Consider the following 12,775-nt stretch of genomic DNA (forward strand, 5'->3'; position numbering starts at 1 on the left):
GTGTGACTGGGCTTTAAGATGCGGCAAATAGTGTCGGAAAGCGGAGGATAAGATTGTGGGCATCCAGAAAGGTGAGCGATGACGTATGTGTGTTTTGTTTTTTTAACCATTTGCCGGCCTTGTATCTGTTCCAACCTGACTACAAACTCAACATAGGGACACAGCTGTAGAACCTATCTATTTGTATCATGGGGACTGCTTTTTGCTTTAAAGCCCACCCGCTACTTCTTATCAGTTGCTGAAAAGGTGAAATATCACATTGTAGCCGTGAGATATGGCGGCACTCCCACGCCTCGTGCCTTGCTGCGCTATGGTCCTGGGTCCTACCAGGGCTGTGGAGTCGGAGTCGTGGAGTCGGAGTCGGAGTCGGAGCTCATTTTGGTGGAGTCGGAGTCGGAGTCGGAGTCGGTATAAAATGCACCGACTCCGACTCTTAAAATATATAATAAATTGGGGACAGGAGTGCAATGCAGAATGTGCTGAATATTTTACTAAATAATAACATTTAGTATAATGCTTATATTTAAGTGAAAAATTTATTGTAGTACAATGTGAACATCAGACATTTAATTGTTTTTATGATACAATAATCAAGATATTTGGATAGAACATAAAATATTTATTGGAATACAACTTTAGAACACAAAAAACTAATAAATTGTAAATATGTAATATATATATATATACACACAGTGTATATACACACACAAGATATATATGTAATCTACTGTATATTACATAGTGTATTACATATTTACAATTTATTACAGTTTTTTGTGTTCTAAAGTTGTATTCCAATAAATATATTTTATGTTCTATCCAAATATCTTGATTATCGTATCATAAAAATTATTAAATGTCTGATGTTCACATACACATATTCATGTACTACAATAAATTTTTCACCTAACTAAGCAATATATGTAGGAGTCGGAGTCGGAGCCGGAGTCGGAGTCGGAGCCGGAGTCGGAGTCGGTGCAAGAGAATTTGAGGAGTCGGAGTCGGAGTCGAAGGTTTGGCTTACCGACTCCACAGCCCTGGGTCCTACATCACCACACAGGTCCCGTAAACTCGCTCCTGCACAGGCGTACATCACAGTGCCCTCATAGGGCTGAGCGAAGTACCGTAATGGCTATGCTCCGGGAGAAGACAGAAAAGTACCTACTGACCGGATGTAAAGCCGGCACATGCCCATTACAGTACTTTGGCCACCAGGTCCCTTTTAAAGGGAAAGGCAAATTTTGCTTTTATTTTATACCGGCTGCTTTCTTGAATATTCAGGGGGTTTTTTTGTTTTTTTTTTATTAAACCCATTATATTTTTCCAGATACATAGGCCTTCTTATATCCTGTTAATTCCTATGGTCTTTACAAGGAGATTTTGCATGGCAGTCTAAAGACATCCTCAGAAACTCCTGTGAGCACCGACCCCTTTAGTACAGATTACAAAAATTAGCACCATATGGCGGTTTTAAAAAAAACAAAATAATACTCAGGAAAGCAGCGGAAATAAAATAAGGGCAATAACTGGCCATTTTTAACATGGTAATAGATCCTCTAAGTGTGAAGATTTAGGCCCTGTGCACACTAGACGTTTTTTGCGGCGTTTTTACCGCGTTTTTGTGCTGAAAACGCTGTGACAATGCTTCCCCAGCAATGTCTATGGGTTTTCAGAAGTGCTGTCCGCACACAGCATTTTTTTGTAGCTGCGTTTTTGTGGTGACACAAAAACGCAGCATGTCAATTATTTCTGCGTTGTTCACAGCGTTTTTCACTCATTGAATTAAAAAAAAGCAAAAACGCAGTGCACAAAAACGCAGCCAAAAATGCACAAAAATGCGGTAAAAACGCACTGCGTTTTTACCGCGGGTGCGAGGTTTTTTTTGCGGACAAAGAAGCACAAAAACGCAGCGTGAAAAAAGCGCCTAGTGCGCACATAGCTTAAAGAGAAAATAGATTAAAAAAAATGCAGAATATACAGGTTGATCGTTTGATATTTTTTTGTACCCTACATACCCAATGGCAGCAGGAGTCAGGCGCGTGTGAAGCTGAGGGGTGGTTGATGTTGTGGTGGTAGTTAGTGATCCGTCCATGCCACTCTTCTCCCAGTCGTACGGATCACTCTCCACAACCCCATATGTCTTCATACTGTTGTCAAAAACGGATATAAGAAGCTGCAAAGAAAAAAATAATTAAATACAACTTTAAAAAATGCAAAAAGTAAAAAAAACAAAAACAAAGTCTTTGCAACCTAACCCAACTAATTTGATCCCTGCTCTTATTAATAGGTTCTACAATGAAAGTGCTGCCGCGACCATGTGCTGAAGCTCCGTCACGTCCGTTCCTCCAGCCTCAGGATTAAGTCTTGACTGTTCCAGAGTCTGAAGACTCGTTGGGTTTCACATCCAGATCCCCCGTCCTCTGCGGGTGCTTCACCTCCTCTTCCCACTGCTCATGGTTACACAATGATGATCCGGCTCGCAACACTTTTTGATCTGTGACATAAAAGAGGATGGCCGCACTTCTGACGGCGCATAATGTTCTGCAGATTATCCCTGGCAGGATTCACATCAGTCATTAAAATTCATCCCATAAATACTTCACCCAATATACGGGCATCGCTGGCATCTTTTGCACTTTGAACTTTACTCCCAAGGTTTACGGTATGTTCACACGTGGCATTTTTGTAGCATTTATTCCGGCTTGGTTTTTTTGTATTTTACAGCATGGGAAATGTAGAGGAGATTTCAAAACTTGTTCACACACTGCATTTTTTTTATCTTTGTTTTTTTTTGTGATGCTGGGTGTTTTTTTAAATCCTCAGCATGTTAATTCTTTCAGTTTCAATTTTCAAACTGAAAGAATTAATTTTCTAGATAAATCCGCAGGTTTAAGCAAGTACAGACACTCCGTATGTTATCCTATGGGACATGGGGAGTGCTGTGGCCATGCTGCGGTATGTGTGGCTGCGGAAAATGCTGCGGATGTCCCGCAGACGCACGTAATTGCATGTCAATTATTCCTGCGGATTTCCCGGACCTCCACTATGGAGACACAAGGCGGGAATTCCGCAGGTAAGTCGCATGAATGCCCGCAGGTTTTCCGCAGCTATTTCGCTAGAATCCCGCAGCTATGTATAGCTGCGGATTCCGGGGAGCTGCTGCGGGAAACCTGCGGACATATCCGCAGGTGCGAGCTCACGTGGGCACAGCGCCTTACACTTAAAGGGGTTGTCCACTACTTTAACACTGATGGCCTATCCTTAGGGTAGGTCCTCAATGTGTGACCGGCCGGTCAGGAGTTCTTGGTCCTGGCAGCGGCAACAGGAAATGTGCAGTTCTGGAGCTCCCCCTTCAAAAGATAGTGACCGCAGCTAGGTACTGCACATTCACCTGCCATTCTCATCAATAGAAGGCGGATGTGCAGTACCCCCGGCCATTATCAGAAGACGAAGCCGCTCTAGAACTAAGCATTTCTGGCTGCCACCACAAAAAAATAGCTGATTGGCCGAGGTGTGGTGTGTCTGACTGCGGACAATCACACATTGATGACTATCCTAAGGGCAGGACATCCATGTAAAAGTAGTGGGCAACCTCTTTAACTCCTTCACGACCGGCCGATTTTTCGCTTTCAGGTTTTTTTTTCGCCATTCTTTTTCTAAGAGACGTAACTTTTTTATTTTTCAGTCAATATGGTCATGTGAGGGCTCATTTTTTGCGGAACGAGCTGTACTTTTCAATGAAACCATAGGTTTTACCATATAGTGTACTGGAAAATGGCAAAAAAATTCCAAATGCAGAAAAACTGCAAAAAAAGTGCGATAGCACTATTGTTTTTGAGATATTTTATTCACTGTGTTCACTGTATGGTAAAACTGATGTGTGGGAGTGATACCTCAGGTCAGTGCGAGTTCGTAGACACCAAACATGTATAGGTTTACTTTTATATAAGGGGTTAAAAAAAAAATTCAGAAGTTTGTCTGAAAAAAGTGGCGCACGTTTAACGCCATATTCCGTGACCCGTAGCGTTCTCATTTTCCGGGATCTATGGCTCAGTGATGTCTTATGTTTTGCGACTCGAGCTGACGTTTTTAACTCTACCATTTTTGCGCAGATGCTACGTTTTGATCGCCTGTTATTGCATTTTGCGCAAAAGTTGTGGCGACAAAAAAAACGTCATTTTGGCGTTTGGAATTTTTTTGCCGCTACGCCGTTTACTGAATAGATTAATTGATTTTATATTTTGATAGATCGGGCGTTTCTGAACGCGGCGATACCAAATGTGTGTATATTTTTTATTTTTTTTAACCCTTTAATTTTCAATGGCACGAAAGGGGGGTGATTTGAACTTATGTTTTTTGGGGGTTTTTTTCAATTTTTTAAAACTTTTTTTTTTATTTTACTAGTCCCCCTAGGGGGCTATTGCGATCAGCAATCCGATCACTCTGCACTATCTGCTGATCACAGCTATACAGCTGTAAACAGCAGATACATGCACTTTCTGCTTCCCTGGCCTCCGTGGAAAGCGAAAGTGAAAGTAGTTCATGTCTAGCACAGGAGTCATCACATGACCCTGTGCTACCATGACAACCATCGGAAGTCACGTGATCATGTCATGTGACTTCCGGTATCGGGCGGTAAGTAAAACTTTTCCGCGATTGCGTTTATAATGGCGCTGTCACATATTGACAGCGCCATTACAGGGGTTAAACGTCACGAGCAGATAACGATTCTGCTCGTGCCTAGCAGGCACACATCTCAGCTGCGAAAATCAGCTGAGATGTGCACCGATAGCAGCATGCTGCTGCCAGGAGACCGCGGGCAGTAACGTTATGACCGCTAGGACGTAATTTTACGGCCCGCGGTCGTTAAGGGGTTAAAGGGCTTTTCTAAAACTCCCTCAGGTCACCTACCCTAAAGAGTGCTTTACACGCTGCGACATCGCTAGCGATATATCATCGGAGTCACGTTGTTAGTGACGCACATCCGGCGCCGGTAGCGACATCGCAGCGTGCGACACCAAGGAGCAACGATCACAACGATCACAAAATCGTCCAAAAACGGTGAGCGTTGACACAACGCTCCTTTTCTGAATATCGTTGCTGCTGCAGGTACGATGTTGTTTGTCGTTCCTGCGGCACCACACCTCGTTGTGTGAGACACCGCAGGAACGAGGAACCTCAACCTTACCTGCGTCCACCAGCAATGCGGAAGGAAGAAGGTGGGCGGGATGTTACGTCCCACTCATCTCCGCCCCTCCTCTTCTATTGGCCAGCCGCTTAGTGACGTCGCTGTGATGCCGAACGTCCCTCCACCTTGAAGGAGGGATTGTTTGGCGGTCACAGCGACGTCGCTTCACAGGTATATGCGTGTGACGCTGCCGTAGCGATAATGTTCGCTACGGCAGCGATCACCAAATGTCGCACGAACGACGGGGGCGGGTGCTATCGCGCTCGAACACGCTCTTAATCGCTAGCGATGTCGCAACGTGTAAAGCCCCCTTAAGAATAGTTCATCAGCTCATTAAAGCGGCCGCAGCGCATCAGAAGAGACATCGCTGTGCACATGCTGTAGTTGTCGTGAATGGTACTGAATATCTCTGCCATATAGGGCAGCGCAGAGAAAGCTGCAGGACACAGAGTGCACAGAACAGTGCAGGTTCTGAAGCATGGCAGTCCCTTTAAATCAGATGATGTGGGACAGTCCTGGTAGTCAGACCCCCACTGATCAGATATTGATGACTTATCCCAAGTAAAGGGCATCACTATTATAGTCTCATAAAAATCTTAACAGCCAATCACAGTTATCCCTGTAACCGTGCCTGCGGCGTACATACCGTGTAATCTGGTTTTGTATAATAGTCCAAGCCACTGATGTGTTCAAGAAATACATGGAATTCTTGGGGAAGATGCTTTAACATAAGGCGATGTTCATATCGTTCCTTGATAGAACCCACTTGTTCCTATGAAGAAAAACCTTCTGGTTAAGAGTACTGAACAAGTATAAAGCTACTACGTCACTACAGTAAGAAAAAGGAGGGAAGTATATTACAGAACTCCATGCAGTCGTCATGTAGAGGTGAAGCAGCCTAATATATATATAAATGTTTTGTGGTCTGATATCGATAGGAGAATAATTAAGGAATTCATAACTCAAGCCTCCCTAAAGGGGGCTTTACACGCTGCGACATCGCTAATGCGGAGTCGTTGGGGTCACGGAATTCGTGACGCACATCCGGTCGCATTAGCGATGCCGTTGCGTGTGACACCGATAAGCGATTTTGCATCGTTGCAAAAACGTGCAAAATCGCTAATCGGCGACATGGGGGTCCATTCTCAAATCTCGTTACTGCAGCAGTAACGAGGTTGTTCCTCGTTCCTGCGGCAGCACACATCGCTGCGTGTGACGCCGCAGGAATGAGGAAGCTCCCCTTACCTGCCTCCCGGCCGCTATGAGGAAGGAAGGAGGTGGGCGGGATGTTACGTCCCGCTCAGCTCCGCCCCTCCGCTGCTATTGGGCGGCGGTTCAGTGACGTCGCTGTGACGCCGCACGGACCGCCCCCTTAGAAAGGAGGCGGTTCGCCCGTCACAGCGACGTCGCCGGACAGGTATGTATGTGTGACGGCTGTTGTGCGACACGGGCAGCGATTTGCCCGTGTCGCGCAACAGATGGGGGTGGGTACCCACACTAGCGATATCGGGACCGATATCGCAGTGTGTAAAGTAGCCTTTACACAATTCTGACATTTATATAAAAAAAGGGGTTCCAACGTTATTTTTAGGCTGTTCAATGAGGGCAGAGGCACAAACATTGTCCGGATGGATGACCAGCGTAGTAACCATACCTTGTCCTTTATCTTCCTCCATGGAAGCTGACCAACCACAAACTCAACCAGCATGTAGAAGAGAGACCACAGGTCATCATGGCGGCCCATCTCCTGCAAACACAACCAGATTAAAACATTTCGATAGAGCTTGTTGAAGAATCAATTAAAAATATTAGAAACACAGGTTTCCTTTTATGTTTTAAAGCCTGAACCAAAAGGGACAAAAAAAAAATGTTCTCCTTCATTTGATTGCCTGTTCTAAATACAGCAGTTGTATGATTTAGAAACCTAATCAAAGCCTCCTATGAAGCCCAGTCTGTTGCTGAGCTTCACAGGAGTACCAAAATGGCAGTGAAAGGGGCCTTCAGCAGGGCCCCTGGATGTCATGGCAAGCTGTTGGCATTTTGGGGGAGGAAGGGGGGGGTTAAGGAGGGTCAAAGGGAGTCTGGAATGATGGTCATTATTATTATTATAGCGGCGTCAATTCCATGGCGCTTTACATGTGAAAGGGGTGTACATAATAGGGACAGGTACAATAATCATAAACAATACAAGATACAGACTGGTACAGGAGGATAGAGGTCCCTGCCCGCGAGGGCTCACAGTCTACAAGGGATAGGTGAGGATACAGTAGGTGAGGGTAGAGCTGATTGTGCGGCGCTGCATCAGACTGAGGGTTACGGCAGGTTGTAGGCTTGTCGGAAGAGATGGGTCTTGAGGTTCCTTGTGAAGCTTGCCAAGGTAGGCGAGAGTCTGATGTGTTGAGGCAGAGCATTCCAGAGTATGGGGGAAGCACGGGAGAAATCTTGGATGCGATAGTGGGAAGAGCAGACAAGAGGGGAGTAGAGAAGGAGATCTTGTGAGGATCGAAGGTTACGTGCAGGTAAGTACCGGGAGACTAGGTCACAGATGTAGGGAGGAGGCAGGTTGTGGATGGCTTTGTAGGTCATGGTTAGTGTTTTGAACTGGAGTCGTTGGGCTATGGGAAGCCAGTGAAGTGATTGGCAGAGAGGAGAGGCCGGGGAGTAGCGAGGGGGACAAGTGGATTAGGTGGATCAGGATTTAAAGGGGTTTACAGCAGCTATCAGAGCAAGCTCCGATAGCTACAGTTAGATGTAGATGCCACCTGGATGAAGCAAGCTCAGCTCTCGAGCCCGCTACATACACCCTCACAGGCTCCATGATAGCTAAATGCATCATGAAGCATTAACTCAGTTAAGATATACCGAAAGTATTGAAGAATATTGTAGGGAATTGGGAACAAATAAGAGTTCCCGTCACAGGTTATCATTTATAGCTACTGCAGGACCCATATGCCTTTCTGGTACATATAGTACATTGGCTCTATGCTCACTTCTACTCACCCGGTTTCTATGTGCATTGACTGATGCATACCGTACTGTACCCCGAAATCCAGCAACAGCTCGAGGCTAGAAAGAAAAGACAGTAAAATCAGATTAAAAGTGGACATTGCTCTGAATGGCATCTTACACAAAGATGTTACAGATCGCACCAATATGGCCGCTGCTTTTGGCCTCTCCTACACATGACATCAGCCATTTCAGGGTAACATTCTTAAGTGTACAGTAGTAACCAAAATTTTCAGCCCCCCTTTGCAAACGCATAAGTTACAACATTTCTGTTTGCACTAAACCAAAAAAAATTAATATTTCAACACAAATAAGCTAAAAAAGGGTTTCTCCAAATTCTTCACAAAATGCCATTTTTAGAGACTAGTGCATTGTATATTCAATGCCTGCAGGATCAGCATCATACCCTTTGGCTATGCATTGTTTGTAGCAGGTTATAACAGCCAGACACCATCTTCTAGCATTGTTCCTGAGAGTTCTAGCCAACTGCTCATGGACGTGCTGCAACCGCCTTCTTCAAATCCCATCAAAGATTTTCTATGGGGCTCATGTCAGAAAGCCGACAGCTATTTCAGAATCTTCCCCAAAAATTTCTGAAACCAAGCGTCGGTGGACTTTGAGGTATGCATGGATTATTGTCCTGTTGGAAGGCAAATGACACCAAAGCTTTAGATTCTGGATTGTCTGATGATTTCTAATAGGATTTCCTGATTCTTCATTGAATCCATCTTGGCCTCAACATGCTACAGGTTTCCAGTTCCAGAGGAAGAAAAAAAGCCCCAGCACAGCATCAAGTCCACCCCAATACTTGATTGTAGGCATTGCTAAGCCACCTCCATGCTTCACTGTAAGCAGCGTCAAGCCACCACCATGCTTCACTGCAGGCATCGCCGAGCCACCGCCATACTTTACTGTATACACCGCCAAGCCACCATTATGCTTCACTGTAGGCCTTGCAAGCCACTGCCATGTTTCATCGTAGAGATCACTGAGCCACTGACAAACTTTATTGTATGCACTTCTTAGCCACAACCATGCTTCACTGTAGGAATCGCCAAACTACTGCCATGCTTCACTGTAGGCATCGCCGAGCCACCGCCATTCTTCACTGTAAGTATCGCCGAGCCACCGCCATTCTTCACTGTAGGCATTGCCAAGCTACCTTTATCCTTCACTGAAGGTATCGCCAAGCTACTGCCTTGCTGCACAATAGGTATCGCCGAGCTACCACCTTGCTTCACTGCAGGAATCTCCAAGCTACTGCCTTGCTTCACTCTAGGCATTGCCGAGCTACCACCATGCTTCACTGTAGGCATTGCCGAGCTACCGCCATGTTTCACTGTAGGCATCACCGAGCTACCACTATCCTTCACTATAGGCATCACCGAGCCACCTCCATGCTTCACTGCAGATATCGACAAACCACCACCATGTTTCACTGTAGGCATCACAGAGCCTCCACCCTGATGCACTGTAGACAAGGTGTTCTGCTGAGAATATGCCTTATTCTTCCTGTTCTAGAATACCATTGACCCACAGGCCCAAAAACCTTCAGCTTTGTTTCATCGCTCTGCAGAAAGGAATCCTAAAACTCCTTGAGTTTTTGGGTCACTAGAGGTGTATTTTTGAGTCTGGGAATGGAGACCTTCAGCGTTTGGTAGATATCTTGCAATGTAAACTGAAACCTCAGTTCCTGCCACCATATATTCTTAGGCTGCTTTCACACATCCGGTTTGAGCCGTGCTGCTCAATCCGGCTATAAAACCTATGCAACGGATGCGGTGAAAACACCGCATCCTTTGCATAAGTTTTTTACATGTGGCCCGTCCGGTTTTTGCAGCTTGCGGCATGCTACTGAGCATGCGCAGTGGCAAAAAACGCATGCAGCGGCCGGATGTGGTGTTTGCCGCATCCATAGGGATGCATTGGGAAAAGCGCTGCATCGGCCGGATGCGGCGCAATGCTTTTTTTTTTATGCCGCACAAAAAAACGTGCCAGGCAACGTTCCATCCGGCCGCCGCATCGGCTAAATCTGCCGCATGCGGCAAAAACCAGACGGAACGCAAGGCCTTGCGGCACAATGCAGCACTAATTAAAGTCTATGCAGGAAAAACGCAACTGGCAGCAAAAAAAAACGGTTGCGTTTTTCCTGCAAAGTGCCGGATTGTGCCGCATAGCAAAAACCGGAGGTGTGAAAGCAGCCTTACCGTATGTCTTTTGCAGTCACTTGAAGGGTTCTGACCACTCGACTCCTCAGGAATCTGGTGGCAGCCACTGATGGCTCTCTCCACATCCAGGTAGCATAGCCAGCATTCCTTTAGCATCTAAAGGGGGCTTTACACGCTGCGACATCGCTAATGCGGAGTCGTTGGGGTCACGGAATTGGTGACGCACATCCGGCCGCATTAGCGATGTTGTTGCTTGTGACACCGATGAGCGATTTTTCATCGTTGCAAAAACGTGCAAAATCGCTCATCGGTGACATGGGGGTCCATTCTCGATTATCGTTACTGCAGCAGTAACGATGTAGTTCATCGCTCCTGCGACAGCACACATCGCTCCGTGTGACACCGCAGGAACGAGGAACCTCTCCTTACCTGCCTCCCGGCCGCTATGAGGAAGGAAGGAGGTGGGCGGGATGTTCCGGCCACTCATCTCCGCCCCTCCGCTTCTATTGGGCGGCCGCTCAGTGACGTCGCTGTGACGCCGCACGGACCGCCCCCTTAGAAAGGAGGCGGTTCGCCGGTCACAGCGACGTCGCCAGGCAGGTAAGTATGTGTGACGGGTCTGCGCGATGTTGTGCGGCACGGGCAGCGATTTGCCCGTGTCTCAGAACAGATGGGGGCGGGTACCCACGCTAGCGATATCGGGACCGATATCGCAGCGTGTAAAGTAACCTTAACTCTGCTTCCAGCTGTATCTCTAGGAACATTCAGTACCTTTACTAACTTTTTGTATCTTTTTCCTTGTATGACATTGATCTCTTCTCTTAACTACTTAGACCACTCTATTGACAACCCAAGAATATTCATTAACTGCAGGAGATTGCCCTTTGGGAACAGACTAAGGCGGGCTTTGCACGTTGCGACATCACAAGCCGATGCTGCGATGTCGCACGTGATAGTCTCCGCCCCCGTCGCAGGTACGATATCGTGTGATAGCTGGCGTAGCGAAAATTATCGCTACGGCAGCTTCACATGCACTCACCTTGCCCTGCGACGTTGCTCTGGCCGGCGACCCGCCTCCTCATTAAGGGGGCGGTTCGTACAGCGTCATACCAACGTCACACGGCAGGCGGCCAATAGCGGCGGAGGGGCGGAGGATGAGCAGGATGTAAACATCCCGCCCACCTCCTTCCTTCCGCATATCCTACGGAAGCCGCGGTGACGCCGGTAGGAGATGTTCCTCGCTCCTGCAACGTCACACACAGCGATGTGTGCTGCCGCAGGAACGAGGAACAACATCGGACCATCGCGTCAGCGTAGTTATGGATTACGCCGACGCTGCACCGATGATACGATTACGACGATTTTGCGCTCGTTAATCGTATTATCTAGGCTTTACACACTACGATGTCGCATGCGAAGCCGGAAGTGCGTCACTTTCAATTTGACCCCACCGACATCGCACCTGCGATGTCGTAGTGTGCAAAGCCCGCCTAAGATTCATCAGGAACGCTGCCCGAAGCTGGTGTCTGGCTGTGCATCACATTTATAGCAGGTCATAACAGCTAGATGAGCCCTACTAAATGCTAAAGACATTTCTGAAACGGATGAAGAATTCTCTAGAATTCGTAAAAAATGGCATTTTGTGTTGAATTTGGAGAAACTACTTGTTAGAATTAGCCGTGTTGTGGTATTAAATGGTCATTATTATATTGCATAAATAAGATTTTTTTTTTTTTAACTTTACTAAAACTTTTGAGTTGGGGGTTGAAGACTATAGATTGCATGCATTGTCGGATCTTGAGCTCTATTAGAGGGTCTATCATACACAGTAAAAGGGAATGACTGTCTTTCTAAGGAGATGCAACAAGCTTGCTGACTGTTTCCAATGACAATAAAAAGAACTGTGAATGCAGCTTTGGACTATAAACACAAGTAATATAAGCTTTAACTGAGCATGAGTAAACAAGCAATGAAGCGTATTACAGTCACACTACTACTTATATACAGCGCGTCAATATATCATTTGTCACATGATTTTTGTAAGTGGATATATAACATAAAGGGAATCTGTCAGCAGGTTTTTGCTATGTAATCTAAGGACAGTAAGAGGCTGGGGACCCTGATTCTAGCAATGTGTCACTAGTTAGGCTGTGTGCTGTTTCAATACAATGAATATATATTTAGGGCGGCACAGTGGCTCAGTGGTTAGCACTGCAGTCTTATGGTGGCTCAGTGGTTAGCACTGCAGTCTTGCAGCGCTGGGGTCCTGGGTTCGAATCCCACCAAGGACAACAACTGCAAGGCGTTTGTATGTTCTCCCCGTGGTTGCGTGGATTTCCTCCGGGTACTCCGGGTTCCTCCCACACTCCAAAGACATCCTGATAGGGACTCTAGATTGTGAGCCCCAATGGGG

General features: G+C 46.4%; 1 protein-coding gene across 2 annotated transcripts in view; it reads right to left on the reverse strand.

The window, feature by feature from the left end:
• Positions 1-12,775, reverse strand: part of TTBK2 (tau tubulin kinase 2) — a 137,057-nt gene that overhangs the window by 33,478 nt on the left and 90,804 nt on the right. For both annotated transcript variants that reach the window (XM_075329961.1, XM_075329959.1), the window contains exons 7-10: positions 8,189-8,254; positions 6,843-6,935; positions 5,835-5,960; positions 2,016-2,173 (exon numbers count right to left, since the gene is read on the reverse strand). In XM_075329961.1, coding sequence (XP_075186076.1) covers positions 2,016-2,173; positions 5,835-5,960; positions 6,843-6,935; positions 8,189-8,254 — 443 coding nt within the window. The remainder of the gene's footprint in view (positions 1-2,015; positions 2,174-5,834; positions 5,961-6,842; positions 6,936-8,188; positions 8,255-12,775) is intronic.

This window comes from Anomaloglossus baeobatrachus, chromosome 12, assembly GCF_048569485.1.
Source record: "Anomaloglossus baeobatrachus isolate aAnoBae1 chromosome 12, aAnoBae1.hap1, whole genome shotgun sequence".
Classification (NCBI taxonomy): Eukaryota; Metazoa; Chordata; class Amphibia; order Anura; family Aromobatidae; genus Anomaloglossus; species Anomaloglossus baeobatrachus.